The 21,318-nt window shown below is 42.2% G+C and overlaps 1 protein-coding gene across 1 annotated transcript in view; it reads right to left on the bottom strand.

Moving 5' to 3' along the window:
• Positions 1-3,774: 3,774 nt before the first annotated feature.
• dpf1 (double PHD fingers 1) overlaps positions 3,775-21,318 on the bottom strand; it is a 53,033-nt gene continuing 35,489 nt past the window's right edge. The window contains exons 9-12 of the mRNA XM_049576465.1: positions 10,974-11,093; positions 7,652-7,764; positions 6,859-6,940; positions 3,775-4,114 (exon numbers count right to left, since the gene is read on the bottom strand). Of these exons, the coding sequence (XP_049432422.1) occupies positions 4,044-4,114; positions 6,859-6,940; positions 7,652-7,764; positions 10,974-11,093 (386 nt within the window). The 3' untranslated portion in view covers positions 3,775-4,043. The remainder of the gene's footprint in view (positions 4,115-6,858; positions 6,941-7,651; positions 7,765-10,973; positions 11,094-21,318) is intronic.

Below are 21,318 nucleotides of genomic sequence, written 5' to 3'. Positions count from 1 at the left end.
GATGCAGCATTAAAATGAGATGGTCATTCAAACCAAAACTGAATTTGACCTGTTTTCAGGCTTTGATATGTACACACGAATATGAAATACTGTATGAAATGGCAGGTTGTTGCCCTTGATTCAATCCTCTATTTACAGCTATTGTCTCCAAGCTTAAAGCTCACACATCATTGGATAGACGCCTTCTCTATACTATCATAACAATGCAGAAATGTTGAAAACATCCTCCTAAATCAGCACTTGCACTTCAGCTAGCTATCTTGTAGTGTGCCTATTACAGTTGCCTTAAGAGGTCCAGCTAAACTGGTTGAGGAAAACATAATGGGCCTTTGGGTTCAAAGAAAAAAGAGATTTTTCCTCAGTGCAAGCTCACAAATACACATGCTGACTGGCTGACTTGATTAGTCCCATTATGACCAACTCAGCCTTAACATTTCAGCCTGGTCTTCAAGCGCTGATTACAGGACTCTTACGTGCAGAGCAGACTGGCAGATAACTTTTTTTTTTTAAACAACATCATTTTACAAGTTTGACTTTCACAAAACCTCATGTTTTGCAGGACACAAAGGAAAAATAAACCAACTTGCTTTTTATTTGGTGGGAAACGCAGCACGCAAGCTACATCATGCTAATTCAACTTGCCATGTGATTTTGACTTTAACGCCAATGACTTCACTTACACTTTAGCTTTTTGGTACCTTCGTCAAGCCCAAAGATCAAAAATGGTGTTGCTTATTAAAGCTACAGCTTCTGTATTTTGGCTTGAGCATGCACATGTTAGACAGTGTCAAACAGAAGCAGTGTATTTTTTGGGGATACTACAACAGTTTGGATCTAAATATTCAGTGGAGAAGTGGATTAGGTCACTGGAGTGGTTTAGTGTTTGTTAAAACCTGCCGCTCAAGGCAAAAAATGTTGAACATTTGATCCTAAAAGGCCATGTTTTGGGTGGAGTGCTGCTTTAAGCTAGTAACAAAGAGCTTAGCCTCTCTTCTAACATGAAATCAATGACCCTGGACGCAGTCAGTGTGTTGTGGTGATATTTACCCAGGATTTGTTGTCCTAAATGTTATGCAGTAAAATTAGTCAGTTGTGAACAAAGGGGGAAAGATGCATAAAATTTCCATGCATAGCTATAAATGAAAATTCGAAGTTAATGGTTTTAAAAGGAATTGCATTTGGCAAGAAGATCATGACTTTCCATGTTTAGGATTTCTGAAGTTAAGGGATAGTTTGACACTTTGGGAAACCAGCGTATTTGCTATATTGCCAAGAGTCATGAGAAGATTAATACCACTGTTATATCTTTCTGCTGAATATGAAGCAGGAGACATTTAGCATGGCTTCGCATTTAGATTGGAAGTGGGGAAAACAGTTAGCCAGGCTCTGACCAAAGGTAACAAAATCCACCTACCAGCACCTCTAACGTTGGTATCTCATTTGTTTAATCTGTGCAGAGACCAAAGAGTAAAAGCAACGACTATTGCTGAAAACACACCGGCGTTGCTGCAGCGTGTCACATGCTACTACATTTATTGAAAGATCTGTACTTCCTCCAGCTTAAAATCATGTGTGGACAGCACCTAACTAAATTTGATTTCTCATCTCCAGAGCTGTGACTTGCCAGGAAATATCTTTTTGGCCGTTGTCTTTATAATGACGAGATTGTGGGTTGTTTAGCTTGGGACATTTCTTGACCTCAACAACGAGTCTCTCCTCATCCAGTCTTCGTCACACACGAGATAGCAACAGCTACAGAATTCTCTTTGCATCATTGGTGAGGAGAGGAGTCGAGGTGCCACAAGAGCTGAGAAAAAGAGCTGCTATGGGAGCTGGTGTATACAAGCAGAGAGCGAGTGAGAGAAAAATGCATTTAATTCCGGGGGCGGTCAGGCTGGAAATAAGACGTGCCGCTGCGAGTATGGGGTTGTACAGTGAAAATAATATTCTAATATAAATCTAAATAATATTAATATTATTTAATAGTATTTTTTGGCGCGTAGCATTTGCCACCAGTGTGTTTTGGCCTTTAGGCTTACAATTATCATGGATGTATTAAGAGACACGGATACAGTGTTGTAGGTGGGATCCTGTTCATTCCTTCCGTTTATTGGTCAGCTATCTTGAAAGGGGATAAAATGATTTCATCTAGCTCTTCCAGACTTTCCAAACGTTATTAATTCCTGGTAGTGGAACAAGTTGTAGGTATTTTGCGGGGGTTGTGATGCTCAGAAAAATGTATCAACAGATTTACAGTTGTCTCTTTCCCAATGAAAGTCAGTGGAAAAAGTATGTTTGGGCTCAATGGCATTACGTGACAGACCCTGGAATTTGCAGTACCATTGTTTGGCCACTACGAAAATTGGATTCAAAGGTCAGTTCACCTCCATGGGCCCTAGGGGTTATTTCTTGGTGGGCACAGTGACTTCCTGGAGTTACTTCCAAGAAACAGTCTCCACAACTAGCAACTAGCCTATCTACTGTCCAAAATGTCAAACTATGTCTTTATAAACACTTGTTGGACTTGACCTAGGAGTTCAGTGCCAAGACTTGAGGCTTGTGACTTGCAAAACAATGTTTTGTCCCACCTCTAAATGCTTGAACAGGAAAATGCTGACTTTTCTTATACATCCACATTACTTTCGTGCTACTCAAATCCTCTCACAGATACCACCTGGCATGGAGCTGGCTACAATTACTGTAGTGCTCAGAAAAACTCACACAGACAGACACACAGGCACACACAGAGTTTAAAACACACCCAGTTTGGCCAAAATAGTTCATATCACAAACACATTATTGCGAATTAAGTGTGCTTTCTTTTCAATTTCAATTAAAAGTCTTTAAAAACAATTGAAATAACAACATGCAAATGAAAAAAAAACAAATAAAATAAAAAAGGAATCATAAAAAAAGACGTTTTTAGGCCTCGGCGTTGGCCTCACAAAGTTCTGCATTGTCCACACATCAATCCTACATTCTTAACACACAGATAATACACACCAAGCACCAGGAGCGTTTCAGTCCCACACTGGCTTCACAGTCATTGTTTCATAGAAGGGAAGGGTGATTAAAGGTCAGGTAAAGGATTTGTGAGAGATGCTAAGCCTAAAATGTCATTTTTAAATACACTGTTTGATCAGAGATAGCTGATTAGAGAAAAATCCATCTCCCCTCTCATCCGAGGATCACATCCCAACACTAAAACCGTCAGTGTCAATCCCAAAATGCATCATTAGTTTGTGGAAACCCCATGCAAGGAGAGAGGACGCGGTGAGGTCAAAGATGGTCTGAGTTCCTGACCAAATAGATGCTCATTGTTTGCCAGTGAGGGGAGTCTGAAGAGTGTCGATAGAGTCTGAATTCTGTACAAGTCACTCCCCTTTGAAACTGCACAGGGCAGCGAGCCCTGCAGACAAATAGCGGAGCAGAGTTCAACGTCTCGGCATCGTCTCAGGACAGAGGGAGTAAAAGAAATTTTGGTTAGGTGTATATTTCACAGTTGGCTAACACTGAGACCTACTGCTCCATGGTTATCCAGGGTCTTCCAAGCCCTGTCCTCGGCCTAACACCTATCCATCTTATTAATTCTCACTCACTACTTGACTGAGTTGCAGCTGAAGATCATTAGGGCTCTTCCGAGGGCCCTTAAGAGGGTTCCTGTGGAGTAGTATGCCTCTGAAGTGCCCTTGGCAGGTTGGAGTGTGTGTCTCGCTAGCAAACTTATTGCCAGCTGATGAATTCCTCTGTTGAGACAGAGCAGGAGAAGGGGGGGGGGGGGGGTACAGGTCAAGCATCAGGGAATGTGTAAGTGACACAAAAGGACGGAGGTTGGCTTGCCGCTGGAGAGACGTTCAAGAATGGGTGCAGCGCTGTGGGTGCTGTGTGCTCAGTCATGTCAAAGGTCACTGGGACGGATTGTAGAGGACATGGTGGTGGCGAGTAGGAGGAGGGCGGGGGGAAGCTGAGGCACAGAGAGGGGAGACAAAGAGGTGGTTGGGGAGAGGATGAAGGGCCATGAGGATGAGGCGCAGCTCCGCAGATTAAGTGAGGGTGATGTAGGCTGAGGCCTTCTCCTTCAGTTGTCTCAGACACAGATGACAGCTCCAGCTCCCTGTAGCACGCGCGCACACACACACACACACACACACAGAGCACACCACAGATCGGAAGTTCAATCACTGCTATTGTAAAGCCTTGTGGATTAATCCCTCATTTTATACAGAGCGTTAAGTAATACTGTAAATTAAAGCCCCATGTTAAAACACCACATGCTGTGTCTGTGGATTGCGGATGCAGGGGATTTGACAACTAGTTTGGTTTGGATTTGAGCATGGGATTTGTGACATTAATTAAACATCAACTTGAGATAGTTGCTGAAATGCAACTCTCAGTGTGTGTACATAGCCCCTGCTGTATTACACCTAAAGGTGTTATGTGAGCATTTAAGTCCCAGCGAAACAGAAGTTAGAGCGTCTTTAGCTTCTGTGCTGTGACGTATTTCCAAATGCACTGAAATATTTGATTGGTTCACAGTTACAAGAGGGATTTAAATTAAATCCTATGCATTCGATTGGACTGCTAAAAGTGTGTGGGCTTAGAGTTTCGAAGGGACTGCTGGCTCCACACACACTTCCATCATCGTTAGATCAGGAGGACAAGGGAGAGATGAATGAATCAATGAATAAATGAATAAGATAAAACGAATGAACAAATTAGAACCTCATTGTTTTGGAAATGAAAACAAAGGTCTTATGATTGAAAAGTGGACGGCAGTGTAACGCTGATGGGATAGTACCATCAGTCAGGGAGAGGGTCGAAGCCCATCGTTACTCCATGTAACGTTAGTGCACTGTAAAATGCCTGGAGCTGTCACAGATACCACTTTCCTCAAGTGAGTAAAGTCTAGCCCGCTACCCATGACCACAGTATTCTGGGAAAACAAAGCAGAGATCGCACTATAGAGTCGTGACCAAGTCCCTTCTTCATGCTGCCTTTGCATTTTTACACAGAAGCAAATGACCGTGGCACCATTCCACTCCTGTATGTAATTTTAGACTCGATTCCAGCATCGCAGAATCAAAAGAGGCTTGACGGATGTGACATGTAACACAAGCGCGTCAACCTCTAGAGTGACATATAACACATGTATCGGCAGTGCTTACTTAACGTGAACAATGGCAATAACAATAATAAACCCTCTATGTCATATGGTGGCTGATCTTGTCCTCTACTCAGAGGGTAAGGAGCTCCCAGAGCTCATCATTTTCCCATTTTGCAGACATTTTCGGCAGCTGTTCTTCTTCTTTGAGTTAGCTGCTACCTGCTATTAGCTACTTTTTAAATCTCCCGCGGTAGGTCACAAACATAACATGTCGTCAAAATGTCACACCCGTGTCACCCATGATCCCATCCTGCAGGCTGTCCTATTTATACAGATGTTGTTTCAGCAGTATTACTACCTCTTTTATGGGCTCAGAGGCAACTCTGTCCCCCCCATTCTGTGATTGTACCTAAAGTCAGTGGTTCCCAACTGTCCAAAAGTGGGTCGTGAGCTCACTCTGAATGGACCGCAAGTAACTCGCAATCGTGTCAGGTTTGTAAAAAACACACTTTATTTTCAAGTACAGTAAATTTCCAGCACAGAGCTTTTATTCTGGAGTGCTACGACAGCTACTTGACAGAGACAGCAAACTAGCCCGACAACATGGCAAAACACAAGTATGACGCTGAATTTAATAAACTGTGGGATCTTGAACTTATGACTGAAGACCAGTCTGGACCCTGAATGAACTGGTTGGGAATCACTGCCCCAGATAAAGAGTGGCGAGACAGCATATTCCTGCCTTGAACAGGTGGTGTAAAAGGGGCTACAGACACTGGTGCACCATGCTGCTGCTAGCTAAGGAGCTCTGTGCAGCTAAAGGTTGCAGACTGATGGATGTGTGGATGCTGTGATATTATTAGTTGAAACTGGTTGGTACTGGCTCACATGAATACACATCATATTTTATATTACAGGTAGAAAACATGATTTGTTTTGATGTAAGAATTAGAAGAAATTGATTATTGTGATTTTTTTTTTTTGGTTCAGCCTATTTTATTAAATGAATGCACAAAATGTCCTGGGATGTGATCTAACAGGGTTAAAAATATTTTTCCCATTTCATATCATCTTTAAGCACAGCACAGTATAAAAATATATGTTAACCATCCATGTGAGAGCTCAGTCAGGTCTCTGCTGGAGAGTAAACCTAAAATAACTGACTACTGCTGAATTTCAAAAATGTTTCTTTTAAATCAAAAGCGTTGCATGTGTGGGCAGAGCATGACACTGTTAGTGAGTGTTGAACACAAGTGCCACTGCTACTGTATGTTCAGCCAAGTGACACTTTTGCCATGGAAACAGATTATCTTTTCTACTACTCATTTCCATGACAACACCATCAAACATCCTACGGCAGCCATCTTGTATGTGTTGTAGGCAAATGAGTTTAACAGATGTACCTGCTCCATTTCTGTGGCGATAGCCACGCTTTAAAGACCATTACAGAATAGACGATCCCACAAAGAGACTCATAGGGAGGCCTGAGGGTTAAATTCTTGTCACATTTCCACTACCTAAATGTCAGCACAGAGAAGGTCTGATTGTTTTGACCGCAGGTTTCACGCTCCTCACTGTGATTGTCTCCCCACCTACAGTACAGACAGTTACATAATTCTGTGCAAACAAAACTGTTCTCAGATGAGTTTCCTTTGGGCTTTGCAGTCTGACCAAATAAAGGTTCAGGAGTCCTTGATAAGAGCACTTTTGAGAGCTATCTCTTGATTATATGCTTGTATTCTTCTTATACATACCCTCTGGTGGTTCAGACATGGGAGGGCTCAGACAGTACATGTGGTAGCCTCTGTCACAATCATCACAGAACAGCAGCTGGTCCTGGAACAGAGAATATTCATATAAACAGGTGTTAATATGTGGGGTTTGAAAGCACTCAAGAGCATGAATTTAATGTGTAAAGTACTCGAAGATATGAATTTGTTTCAATATAAATCGGTTGAGGTGTGATACACATATCTTTGGTTGTTCTGAAATGGTCTAAAACACTGTTAACCATGCAGACTTTTATTTTGTTGGACAATAAAGAATAAAAAATCAACAACTTTCCCTCATGGACGTAGTTCCTTTCTCCCTTAAGGCAACAATAATAACCTGTGACTTTCTTTTGTTCGCAGTACAGTTTGTGTGAATACAAATTTGAGGAAAAAAACCCTGACATCTGTGTATCCTCTCTCATGGATTAAAAGCGGTTTCATCCCAGTGGGACCAATTGGGTCTGAGTACAGCCCAGTGGTCAACCTTCAGCCAGAGGGATCAAACCTTCATGCACTCACATCTGTGAACAAGTGACTCTAAATAAGCTCCTGGATCACTGTCAAAAAAATCGATGTACCAGTATCCACTAAACTTGCTGTACGTATAAAACCAAAATGCATGCAATTAGTTTCCTAATATCATGTACTACAGTAGGTGATGTGTCTGTGTTCGTGTGTGTGTGTGTGTGTGTGTGTGTGTGTTTGTGTGTGTGTGTGTGTGTGTGTGCAGCCACATGTGTTCAGAGTTAACATGTAGTATAGAGTGAGATCCTACGTCGTTCTCAGAGGTGCCACACAGACTGCAGGACTTGCACTCGATGCACTGCCAGCGATAAGTCCTCACCGCAGCCGTCATGTTCACTGTGAACTGCAGACAGGACGGGTGGCCTGAGTGCACACACACACACACACACACACGCACACACACACACACGCACACACCCACACAATGTTTTTCACCATCGCTTTCTGTATTTTGAGGACAGTCATCCATCATCTACCTATCCCGTCTGTCCGTCAGCTTCTTTGCTTCATGCAGGTGATTTATTTATATTTGATGGAGAATTCAGCAGTGGTGTGTTACAGATGTGAACATTACATGACCTGAGATAGCGGAGAGGATGTTTGGATGGTATTTTCATACAATATTTCATATTTTTGTGTACATTTTTTCCCCTATATTCACACTAATAATCTTGATTTTTGGTAAAATTACAAAAAGAAATATTATTTCAGTGCCCACAGAGAGATTCTGGCATAAGCTTACTATTGATTTGAGCTTGATAACTACAAAAAATGTTGGAATTTCAGTAAAAGCGGTAACAATTTCTAGGTGTAACAGGGAAAATAAATTGTCCTTTCCCATTGTACTCCACTTCTCTGCAATATAAAATATATTTTATCTCTCTTTTTACCACAGGTTTCTCCTGGCACTTGCTGTGCTGCTGTGTTTCCATGATCACGACAATAGAAATATTGTTATGTCATCCTCGTTTCCCGACCTCCATTTGTCGTCTTTGTGAGTGGTTATAAAGAAGAGGACCATACCAGTGTTTTGCATGCTGCAGCCCATTCACTACAAATCACGTAGATCATTTTAGTTCTGCTTTTTTTTTATTTTCAGATGAATAATAATAAAAAAAAAACATGTGGAGAAAAATATATGTACAGTACATGCAATCAAGTAGTAAGTACACAAAGTCAGCACCATATACACTGCAATCTCTGCATGTATACATAGAACCAGAATATACAAGCACATCCCACAAACCAAAACAAAGGGATTTTATAATGGGAAAAAAAATAATACAACCATATTTTTAAAAGAAAAAAAAATCATACTTGAACTCTACTCTGATAAGCGTTACTGTCGGCCATTCACAACCACAATACATACTAAAGGAGACCATTCTCTCATAAATGTTTCTAAGCTGCTTGCAGCACATGGCACACTGTCTCAGAAAGAAGAAATAGACAAACGTTTACATCACAGTTGTAAAGTAGGTTGTTGTACAACAAGCCAGGACTGAAAGGCGTGCAGCAGACAAGATTCTTAACCATTTTGTATTTTTTTTTTTTTTTTTTGGTCACACCAATATTACATTTTATTGAATCCATTCATATTTTAATGCTGAGGAATGTAAGTGTGTTTGACAACACTGTGATCACTGTGAAATGACCACATTAAATGAAAACAACAGCCAGATTGAGTGTTAAAGTTCATTCCTGACTTTGAAAACAGTAAACATGCCAGAGCATTTTTGCACTTCTGACATACTGTGGAGCATGTATCATTATATTTATTGCATATACTGGGAGCTTCATGCAAGTTGGTAAATATCTAAAATTGTATCTCATGTGATTTATCTATCTGATAATTTTGGTATTGTACAAAACTTTACAAAATCAGAAATCATCTATGTTTATAGTGTTAACGCTCACGAGAAATGGATTATATCGTATAAAGAATTGCACTTTATTGTTGCATGTTGATGCTTTCAAAATACGGCTTTAAAAGGGATTTAAATTTAAATGGCACTTTTACAAACAGCAAGTGTGTTTGAGGGAAGAGAAACTGTTGCAGAGAAGATTTTAGTACATTTTACATTTATAGCCACTGTTTTCCAAAGCATGTCATATTCTTTAAGAAGTTTTATGAGTTTTCTACCTTTCTGGCAGCCAAAGGTTTCTGTTCCTCTCTGTACAGACAGAAAATCAACTTGCAGAGAGTAACTTAAGAAAAGGCAGAACACTGTGGAGTTTATGTACGTTTTTATTGTCCACATTACGGCGCTGCTGAATGGTAATGCAGTGCAAACACAAATAAAGTCAGGCATGAATTTTATCCTTATATACAGTTATTGTCAGTGGACAATAAGTCCCAAAAGTAGCACCTCTACTTACCAATTCAAATGTTAAAGGAACACTTCAACCCAGAATCAAAAATACATATTTTTTCTCTTACCTGTAATGTAATCAGTCTAGGCTGCATTGGTGTGTGTTGCTGAGTCTTTGAGATATTGGATGCAGTGATGTCTGCCTTGTCTTAAACATAACAGAATTAGATGGCAGCTGACTTCTGATGCCCAAAGCACTAAAAATGCATGTGAAAAAACAGTCATGTCTCTGTCCGCAAATCATGACTTGGTTACTTGAGATATTCTGCAGACCTTGTTGTGAGCAGTTTCTTGAAGTCCTCATGCAGGAGAAAGTGTGCATCTACTCATGGACAAGAGGCTTGGCACACTTCCTTCTGTTGAGTGATATGTTTGGCAGGTTGTAGGTCAGTGGACAGAAAATAGTTTCTACATGAAACTGCTTACAGCAAGGTCTGTAGATTATCTCAAGTAACCGGTTCATGATTTCTGAAAAGAGACATTGCTGTGGAGCTTTTCAAATGATATCCTCCCCACGCACCACAAGCTGAGTGCTGTCTAGTTCCATTATATTCAAGAGAAGGTAGACATCTCTACAGCCGATATCTCTGACACTCAACAGACTCACACCTAAACAATCTAAAATGATAAATCACACTACAAGTAAAAGGAAAAATATGTATTTTTGATTTTGGGGTGAATTGTCCCTTTAAGTTAATTTCTAAAAGTCACAGATAGTGTGAGGTGATGCTACCTTATCAACAAACATGAGTTAGCATTTGTAATCTCTATAAAATATGTTTGTATTTTTATGTACAGATCCTCCAGTGATGTTTATGCAGTCACTGTATGCATTTGTCCTTCAGAGCCACCATAGTTAAAGACAAATGGCTATCTGGGGTCAGTTTCAAGTCTCTGCAAATTGGTTTGAAAACTCTAGTGAAAAGTGTGAACCCATTGCTGCCTGGAAGGTGAGAAAACACCTCAAAAGTCTAAAACATTACAGCAAATGTCTATTAATAAGGTAACTGTACATGATTTGAAGTAGATGGGCTAAAACAAACAAACAAAAAAAGAACACCGGTATGGTCCATCCATTTTAAGCGTAACAGGAATCGAAACTTGCATTTATTTATATAGTGAATACGAAGCACTTCAAAACTGTGCATCAACAGAGGACCGCCTTCCTCCTGCCAATCATCCCCTTCAGCGGTGCCCTACCTGAGCGTCCACAGTCCGCACAGGAGATAAGGTCTTCAGGACAGCCGGTCTTCTTTGAGCCTCCGAGGCAGAAGTCGCAGTAGCCGTTGGCGATCACTGAGCCGTCTGGTGCTTTCTTGGCTAGAAGAAGAAAAAGAAAACAGGAAGCAGGTAAGGAAATGCGGGACTTCAGTTTATTCCTGTCTGGGCTCTTAGAAAAGGGGATGAAGAGCATAGAGTAAATATTAGCCACGTTTACTCTTTCAGTATGGTCCCTTTGGAACCAAAAGTAACCCTTCAGACATGGTAGACCCGTTTTTTTCACTCCACACAGTACTCCTAATATCTCTGTCCAGCACTCACTGTATTTCCTCATCACCAGTGACATAGATGGAAGTCTGCACCTCATTTATCGTCCACAGAACAAGATTGCACGCCGACATTTTCAGAACAAAATAGAACAGGCTGCAGTGAGAGTCTCTCTCCATGGGATATTTAAAAATAGCGGGTTTGTGCATTCAGTCCTTCTAAGGCAAGCTCAGAGGTTTAGTGTTGCCATAGCCCACAGTAACGATGCTCCAAGACGAGTTTTTTTTCTCTCTCTGAGTGAGGATTAGAATATATGCCATTCACATTACCCAGTCAAAATTAATATATATATTTTGGGGTGTTGGTGGCTTAGTGGATAGAGCAGGCGTCCCATGTGCATAGGCTTCGTCCTTGATGCAGCGGCCCAGGTTCATTTCCAGCCTGCAGCCCTTTACTGCATGTCGTACCTTCTTTCTCTCTTCCCCCTTCACGTTTGACTGTCCTATCAATTAAAGGCAAGATGCCCAAAAAATGATCTTTGAAAAAAAAAAATTAATACATATACTGTATATATTTTAAACTTGAAGATCCAACGGTCAAAGTTGTCACAGTAAAACTTAAGGTGTGCTGATGGATTCATGTCTTCACCTCATGCATTGAGTAACATTACAAGTAAATGTTCCACCTTAAAAGTTGCCGGCAGTCGGCCCAGTGAATTAAATTATTTTTTTCTCAGACTCCAGCTGCTGTGAGAGGCAGCAAAACATCCTTTCATTTTATAGTTACAGTTTACTAATAAAACTCTCCACAGTATGAACAGTGGTTACATGAGCCTCAAAACCAGACACAACTCAGCCCTGAGCAGAGTGACCATCCTGTATTGACCAATCAGACTGCAGTGTTCACAGCTCCACCTTTTAGTACCAGATCTGTGTGCTAGGTACCCCAACAGAGGGGGGACCAAACATGGGGACAGTACAGAATGGTTCCATTGGTACCATCCGCAACTTTTCACAGTGGAAATGGAAAAAAAAGGGTATCAAATTGAACTGTACCATACTGCTCAGTGGAAACGAAGCTTTATATATCACTGATATGAAATGTTGCCCTGGTGTGACCAAGCTGTATCAATCCCAAGACAATGGAGAGGGGAAGACTGTAAAGGTAAGATCAACAGAGCGGCCGTCACTGAGGTGTGCTGAGAAAGACAAAACATCGTCGACAGACTCCTGTACTGACACTGAGTGATTAAAAGTAAAATGCTCAGATGTAAAGCAAAGACGAAGAAAGGAGATGTGTAACTAAGTCCCTGTTGCCATCCTGCGCACCATCCCAGCTGGGCACAGCACTCTGTCTATTCCTCTCGTCTTTTCCATCTGTTTGCTTTGGTAAAAACAAGTACCGGTGCAGGTCTGCGCTGGAGCCTGGGACTCACCAAACCCCGGGTCACCCAGGAGGTGGGGAGGCACAGAGAGGGGTGTCTGCTGGAAGCCCCTGGGTTTTGGTAAATATTTTCAGGAGTGGAGGAGGAGGAAGAAGGGAAGGAATTGAAAAAAGATCGTAGTATGAGCGTGTGTGTGTGTGTGTGTGCATGTGTGTGCGTAGGGATTTTGCCGGGACAGACCTGCCGTCATGCTGAGCGCAGAGAGGCAAGTGCTCCACGTGAAGCCGTTTCATAATGATTATTAACAAGAGAGAAATTCCCCCTGCCTGCCTGAGTGCTGTGTGTATATATGTGTGTGTATGTGTATGCATTCCACATCTACCCCCCCATCTGTCTGTCTGTCTGCCTGCCTGCCCGTCTTACTGCTGTTGATTGCATAATCACTTTAATGGAAGCAATCACATAACCACTGCAGACTGTTTTGTATGTGCGCTTTCTTCTCTAAGATGTAACGCACTGGACGGGTCCTTCATAATGACTCACCAGGCAGGACGGAGCAACAGTGAATACAATAGAGATTACACAGGTAGGCACCCGCTCACACACATACATAGGCACGCACAGAGAGCCATTCATCCTGCAGGAAGACAAAAGATAAGCACACAGAGGCACGCAGACAGACAGACAGTGCTGTAGGTGATACTGTGTGTGCGCGTTCATATGAGAGACAGAGAGAGGTCATTAATCCATCCATTTCAGGGTGGAGTTTTGTTTGGCCGGAAGGGGAGGGGGGTGAGTATAGAGGGTGAATTTGATGGAAAAGAGGGCGAGAAGGGAAGGAGGAGGGATAGAGATTGGGTTTCTACTCCACAGGGTCTGGCTTTAATCATCTGAGAAATAAAATACTAAAAAAAAAAACCCCCTCTCTGATCAGGATGTGAGACAGACAGACAGATAGACAGACAGACAGACAGACAGCAGAGAACAGGGGAGGGGAGGGAAATGATAAGCTGTACCTGCTACTGCAGAATTCAACAGGAGTGCACTGAGCAGAAAAAAAGCAAGAGGCTGTCATTTATACTGTGAGAATCTAACTGCATAGGACTTTACTGCTGGGTTGTGCACTTTCATAGGTGGTGCAATGATGAATTACAAGGTGGAGCGAGTGTATGAGCTCTAACCATCAATAAGAATGATTATCAAATGTACCTAAACTCGTTACCAGGATGTACACAAGGATTTTCAGTGCTACATATGTATTGTATGTAAGATAGGTGGAGAACTGAGTGGGTTGACTTCATCATGACTGTAGGCAAACATTGTCTGGTACCTGAAATTCACAATTTATCATTTCACCACAGATGGCTCCATCAATATAATTTTCACTAAATTCCTTTTCCAGAGATGATACGAGATCTTGCTGAAGTCAGCTTTTACAAATGATGAGTTTCACTGCAGAAAAAAACATCTCCCTGCACGTCATCGGGCCAGTAGGCCTTTTTCAGGGCAAATATTTTGACATGTCACAGTCGGAACAACACAGGTGTAAATAATCAAATTGATGAAGGCTGAATTCCATTTAGCTGCTATGATTTCCGGATCCTTGTATCCTGCATGCTTGCTCACTGTCACTCTCACTGGAGCAGCTGAATAGAGCAGAGCCATTGTTAGTGTTATTAATAACACCTGCGCTTTTCTGACTGTGACAAGTCAAAATGTCCACTGTAAGAAAGGCCTGTGTGCTGGTGCAACTCGTTCTCATTCCAAGGTTGTCAATACCGCTGCTTGGTCACTGACTTCGGCGTCAGACACGCATCCTTTCACGGCTTTATGATACGCCATCAGGCAGTGTCAGTTAATGATGCCACTGGACAACAGTGTAATCTCAGAACCTGGCAAGTCCTTTTCGGGCCAGTGGGAGGGGTGGTGCATGGGCGCAAGAACACCGGACTTTCACCCAGGAGGCCGGTGTTCACTTCCTTCATGAATGTAAGTCTAAACCTAACCATATGCATTTGTTGCACAGTGAAATAAAGGTAAAAACCTCAGTGTTCTACTGAAGTTTATTTTGAAAAAGACTGTATGTATCTAATAAGCAGAAACTATACATTTCTTCTCTGAGTGATGATGATGTTAACATGTTGATGTACTGCAGGGATAAAGTAATTTGGGGTGTTTGGGACTGTGTCTGAATTCATTACTTATTTACTAACAGTTTTCTGTATGCACTGTAGTGTCCAAACTCTTATTTCTTTGTTGTAAGAATGCTTCTTGGCAATAAATCTTATACCGTTGGAAAGCCTGTTTATTTCCCTTTTGAATGGTGCCACAGTTGTAAGGTACATGCATTTGTGGGATGAGCAGCAGAGCTGAGTATGTGGGTTACAGCTATGAAAAATTAGCAAAATCAGGCACCTGATTGTCAGCACCTGGGGGTACCAGAAGCTCAATAGAGTCAGTGGCAACAGCAAAAAAAAGCTGTTTGGCATAGGCAAAGAAGATTTGGCAAAATTTTCATGGGCACAACCCACACACTCAGCTCTGTTGCTCATCCCACAAACGCATGTTTCTTACAAATGTGGCACCATTTAAAAGGGAAATAGGGGAACTGAGTGTCTATTGATTGAGTGCAGGGAGTCATTTTGGACACAACAGACGTTGTTTACCATGTTCACCTTCTTAGTTTAGCATTTTAGCATGCTAACATTTGCTAATTAGCACCAAACAAAGTAGGCCTACAGCTTAGGCTGATGGGGCTGTCAATAGTTTTGCAGGTATTGGGTCAAAAACAAACAACATTTTTGACCTGATGATGGTTCTAATGAAAATTTAAGGCATCCCAAAAGTTGTTATAATTCATCCTGAGGGGGGATAATAATGTTTGCACCAAATTTCATGGCAATCCGTCCAGTCGTTGTTGAGATGTTTCTGTCTGGACAAGTGGTGGAAGGACTGACTCACCATTTCTAGAGTCACACCATCAGCATGGCTAAAGAGTAGAGCATTGAACCCAATGTCCTGCTACACATGAATGAGGAACAGAATACAGTAGTTACAGAGCAGAATAATACTGGAAGAGTATACAGTATGTAAGTGTATTTACTTTTTTAAGAACAACACAGCCAGATGTTTACTGAGTCTAGCAGAAGGACATATAAAGCTGCAGAGACATATGTGGCGTGCAGCCCTGAAGCCAATGCAAACACGTTTTTGTCTTCTTGTTCTGGTCAAATAAATTGCTTTTATCTTCGCTGCTTTTATTTGGGCTCACTGCTGCTGATTGGGCCTCACAATCCCTGGTGGAATAAACTAGACAGGCACACATGTGGCTAGCTGCGCACACATTCAGGCTACATTTTATCTGTCTTCTGTGTGCTACAGCTAGGTGTGTGTGTGTGTGTGTGTGTGTGTGTGTGTGTGCATCTCTGTTTGCCTTTGTAGTCGTGCCTGTGTGCACATGTGAGCCTGTATGTATGTGTGTGCACGAGAGTGTGTGTATGCGTGCTTGGAGGCCCCAGAGAGTGAATCAGCAGGTCCTGACGCATGTGAGTGAGTCGGGGCTGCCCGCTGGCCTGCCTGCATGGAGGAAAAAACTCCATCAATGATTAAACGCCTGCGGCCATGTTTCAGAAGCTGCCTGCAACCACAGACACGCCATCGCCGGCAAAGGGGAGGGAGGGAGGGAGGGAGGGGTGAGGACAGTGATAGAGAGGGAGAATAAAGAGGAGTGAGCTAATGAGCAAAAATAAAACAGATATAAGCCAGGTTGGGGAAAAAACGATAGCTTGAAGAAAGAAAGATGGCACAAGTCAGGTGCTTCTTCTTTTTTTCCTCCTAACCCCCTCGTTAGTTCTACCTCTCCTCCTTTTCCTCTCTGTCTTTAAATCCTTACCTCCTTCAGCCACCCACCTCCTCTCCTCTCCTTTTCTTTTCTTACCTCCATATCTCCCTCCTTTACCTGACCCTCCTTCCCTCTCCCTCTCCTCTCTCCCTCCCTCCCTCCCCTCCGCTCCTCTTCCAATTACCAGGAGGAGTATGAGCAGAACCGCACACTTCACAGCTTTCAAGTGTTGGAGAGAGATCCTCCTGGGAATTATCCAGCTAGAGATGAATCCTCAAATGCTCCTCACCCCCCCAACACCTACCCTTCCCCATCCTTCCTCCTTCTCTGCTTATAATTTCTCTCTCTCCCTATCTCATTTTCTCTCCCTTCCTCCGCCATGCTGCTCCTTCGTTACCTTGCCTTGTTATTCTGCTCTCTGAACTGCCTCTCGCCTCTCCTGTCTCTCCTTCCACTTAAAGCAAAATAATTGTATATTCTTACATTTCTCACTTTATTTTATCTTGTTTCATGCCTTATTTATGTATTCAGAGATTTGATGAAGCTCTTCTTTTAAAAACATGACTACAATACAAAGTTTCGCTTGTCAAAATGAGATTAATCTTGTCTTTTTGTGTGTAACAAAAAGAAACTAAATGAAGGAGAATGGAGAAACAATGACTCAAAATCCTAGAACTGAAATCATTTTATACACGTCGCTCCTTCAGATTACATATCCTCATAGCTTGATATGATACTAGAGCCTGGTCTCACTCCTAAGTCGTCGAAATCCAGCGCTTAGGCAGTGAGTTGCCGCGTCAGAAACATATGAAATAAGGCGTCCTTTAACGCCGGCATGATACACTGCTGGTCCGACAAACACGGACTTTCACCCGAGACAGCGGTGTTCACGTCCCGTAAGATTCTAAAGCCAAACCCTGTTCTTTTTTCCTAAACTCAAGGAAAAAAAAAAAGTCAATTCGCAGTGTCGTACAGACGTAGTACTTATATTTGAAAGTAAACGTTAAATTTCCTGTGAAAACAGAAGTGCATTTTGAAAGAAGACAATGCATGTAACAGACAGAACTTGACTCGGTATCCCAGAACGTCATCAACCAACACACCCAGGGTACCTTTCACATTGTATGTGGACGTGGAAAGCACGTCAACATGTGTCGCGGTTGGAGTGAGACTGTGGTGGATAATAAACTCTTTGCAATGAGTCCACTTAGCACTATGTCACTGTGATGTGAAAACCAGGTATGTCCAAAACATCAGCTTTTCATGAGCGTAGAAATACAGCCTTGTTTTCATCTTTGTTTTAATGCATTTTTTCAGATAACAAAATGGGTTTTAATGGTTTATTTAGCTTTGATAAATAGGACAATGTTCTCAACCCACAAAGGGTCTTTTGATCTCTTGTCTGAAAAATTTAAAATCATTAAAGTGGAAATAGAAATTTTTCTCTTTGGCTTATCCTCATGAAGTAAATGTTGATTGCACAATGTAGTGGCTATAGAATAATGACACCATCAGTGTTTTGATCGGCCTCATTTTCACTATGCAGTTCAGTCCGCCACCAGGGATGATCACCTGCGAATACGGAGGCTCATCATTTTACTACTGTGCATGACAACAACATAACAAAATCACAATGTCCATGTCTGTGCACACAGTATCGTTTATGTCAAGGGTTCCGAACTGGTGGGTCCCAGAGTCCATTCTGTTGGACCACAAGTGACTTGCAAACATTTCAAGTTTGTAAAAAATACAATTAATTTTGAAGAACAGTGATTTTTTTACTGCACGGTGCAGTAAGCGGCCTGCTAGGTTCAACAACAGTATCAGGAATGTTGTTGTTCAGCTGTGCATCAGAGTGAATAAGGATACACCAGATTTTTTTTGCCTTGCTGCGATGCTACCCTCAATCTTAGCTCATCCGTCCTGTTGAAAACGGCTTGTATGATAGCGAGAAGGATGCTTAGAAGTAGTAATTAGCCTCCTCATTTCCCACTGCTTCTGCTTCCACTGCTGTCCTCCTCCAGGGATCGTAGCCCAAACTGATCCTGGTGGTTGCATTTAGTGTCAGTTCTTAGGAGATGATCGCAGATGTAGACTTTCTATAACTCAACTTTACAGTTCAGTACAAGCATTAGAAAAATGACACAAACAGTAATTAAGAGAAGCCACTGGGTCCATGCCGGCATCCATATTTTCCACGGATTGTCTTTGCAACAGCGGCACCAGCAATAACACCATTTGTAAGTGCTATGAGGAGAAAAGTTGAAAAGACGTCTGTTTTCATGTTAAATTTAGAGATACATGTTTGCCTTTTTTTTTAATTAGACATCAACAGTTTCTCTATTTATGTTGCAAAAACATATCTATTTAAATTAGACTTTTCGTATTGAGTCCAAAGTTGTGGGTGGTTTTCAAAAGAAGACTAACACTTGGACTGCGCTGGAAATGAGTGCAATTATCTTAACCCTGTGAAAGAATAATTTTATTTAAAGATTATTTGACTAATGATGACCTGGTAAGATATCTCACAGTGTGGAATGAAGAAAAGGAGCAAGATATGAAGAGCAAAACTTCAAGAAAGTGCAGGACCAAAAGTCGTGACCTGATGACTGTATCCTCATCTGGCATTCTCCCCCATTTTCTTCCTCCAGTATCTCCCTTACTGTCTACCTTCCAACTTCTCCACCTTCTCCTCTTCCTCTCTCCCCTCCGTCTCCCTCCCCAGACTTTGACCTGGAATCAATACCGCAGCCTGACTCTGGCTGGTCGATAATCTCATCCTCTGGCCGGCCGCAGTGGAAGCCTCATCAACTTAGTGCCTCCATCCGAAAGGAATTACCTCTGCCACCACACACGTGCAAACAAATCAGCCTACCTGTTGACTTTTCTCTCTTTCTCTTCCACTGCACTTTTTATATTTTCTCCTCTTTTCCCCCATGTTGTTTCTAATTTTTCTGTCTCTCGGTTTGCTCCGTGTTTGACAGCATGTTTAAGAATATCAACCATCAGCACGACATTTGCTTGGACTAACTGAAGAGATTCAATGTGCGTGTTTAAACTACTACTCCTATTTTCTGTTGCGTGGATACCCATAAAGGTAAGCTCAGCCATTGACAAAGAAAAACAAGTTGCCGTGGCTACCATTATCACAAAAACACAAAACTTGATTAATCAAGGCTGAGTTTCAGATGAGGATTAACAAGCGACGGTTGAGTGTGAGCGTTTTCACTTTCAGAGTGTATCTGTTCTTCACAATTACCGAAGGTAACAAACACTCCAGCACTGCAGTCGTAGCCAGGAGGAAGGGGTGAGGATGAGGAGGAGGTGCAAAGGTGGAGGAAGGAGAGGATCGGGAGGAGGCAGGGAAGGATTTGAAGAAGGATCAAGGCAAAAGGGGGAAAGAGAAAAACAGAGGGAAGGAGAGGAAGAGGAGGAAGCACAAAGAGGAAAGAAGGAAGGGAGGTGAAAAAAGTGGCTCCCGTTGTATCGGAGCAGCGGTGTGTGAAAACACACACTCTGCACTCCTGTCGCCTCGCTGCTTAATGAGGAGAGCCTCTCAGGAGTAGCACACACACGCAAAAACACAATGAGAGGACACACACACAAAGATGAAAACACCCACAATCACACACATACAGTAGAGTGCACACACACACACACACACATACATATACTCAAAGATTTACAACCAAGCCTTAGCATAATAACTTTTGCCGTCCAGTTTCAGTCCCATCCCCCACTTGCTCTCTTTAACATGATAAATGAGAGTCCCTGTAACCCTCGTCCAGCCACACACACACACACACACACACACACACACACACATAATTACAGTCACAGAAATCGCATGTATTTAACGAGAAACAAAAGGACATATTAAGAGCACATACATGTACATTCACAGAGACACAAAAGCCCAAATGCTCAAGGAGACATCTTCAGGTTTTTTTCTATGCAGACAAAGAGGCAGAGATGCAGTCAGATGGAAACCGTCAGTCACAGATGAAAAGTCACCGGCTTCCTTTCTCTCTCCCTCTCTCTCACTCCATCTTCCTCCTCTCACTCTCACTCTTTCTGCCATCCTCTTCCTCTTTGCACTTTCATGCGTTCTCATTATTGCTGCTGCTCTCTCTGCCTCTGATTCGATCTCTTCTCTGCGCTTCATTGTGCTTCATCTTTTCCCTCTCCTTTCCTTATTTGGTCTCTATCTATTTTTTTCCCCTCTTCCTTCTGCTTTACTCTCAAAGAGGAAATTGGAACTCTTTCCTGCAATCCATCTGTTGTCACACTAATGCCTGCGCCAGTGCTATGCTCTGTTTTTCCTCTGCTTTTCCCCCATTTCTGCTCCCTTTCCATCCCTGCACCCTCCAAACCTACCCCACCCCTCACCCTTATACACACACACACACACACACAAGTACTACTTTCACTCATGTCCAGTCAGCAGGTTGCGTAACTCCCAGTGCATTGTGGGTCTGGATGCATGCATTTGCTTGTGTGTGTGTGTGTGTGTGTGTGTGTGTATGTGTGCAATGTGAGCTTGTGTGCAGAGATGACATTGCAAAGTAAAGAGGACAGAGGCAGTTTTGGTGCATAATAAAACTTGATCTATGGCTGCTTTGTAATCACACTGACCCGCAGATACAGAGACACACACACACTCATACACACACATAGTACATCAGGCTCTGCGGTCTGCAGATATGTGCACATTTAGCGAATAGACACACATGCCAATATATCAACCACGCGCACACAGACACACCAACTCCCCCATAAATCATGCATTTAAAGAAATCGCACATAGACACAAATACACCCAGCGCATGTGT

The sequence above is a fragment of the Epinephelus fuscoguttatus genome, linkage group LG5 (assembly GCF_011397635.1).
Source record: "Epinephelus fuscoguttatus linkage group LG5, E.fuscoguttatus.final_Chr_v1".
Classification (NCBI taxonomy): Eukaryota; Metazoa; Chordata; class Actinopteri; order Perciformes; family Serranidae; genus Epinephelus; species Epinephelus fuscoguttatus.
The sequence above is the reverse complement of the archived record's forward strand: the minus strand, read 5'-3'. Positions and strand labels throughout refer to the sequence as shown.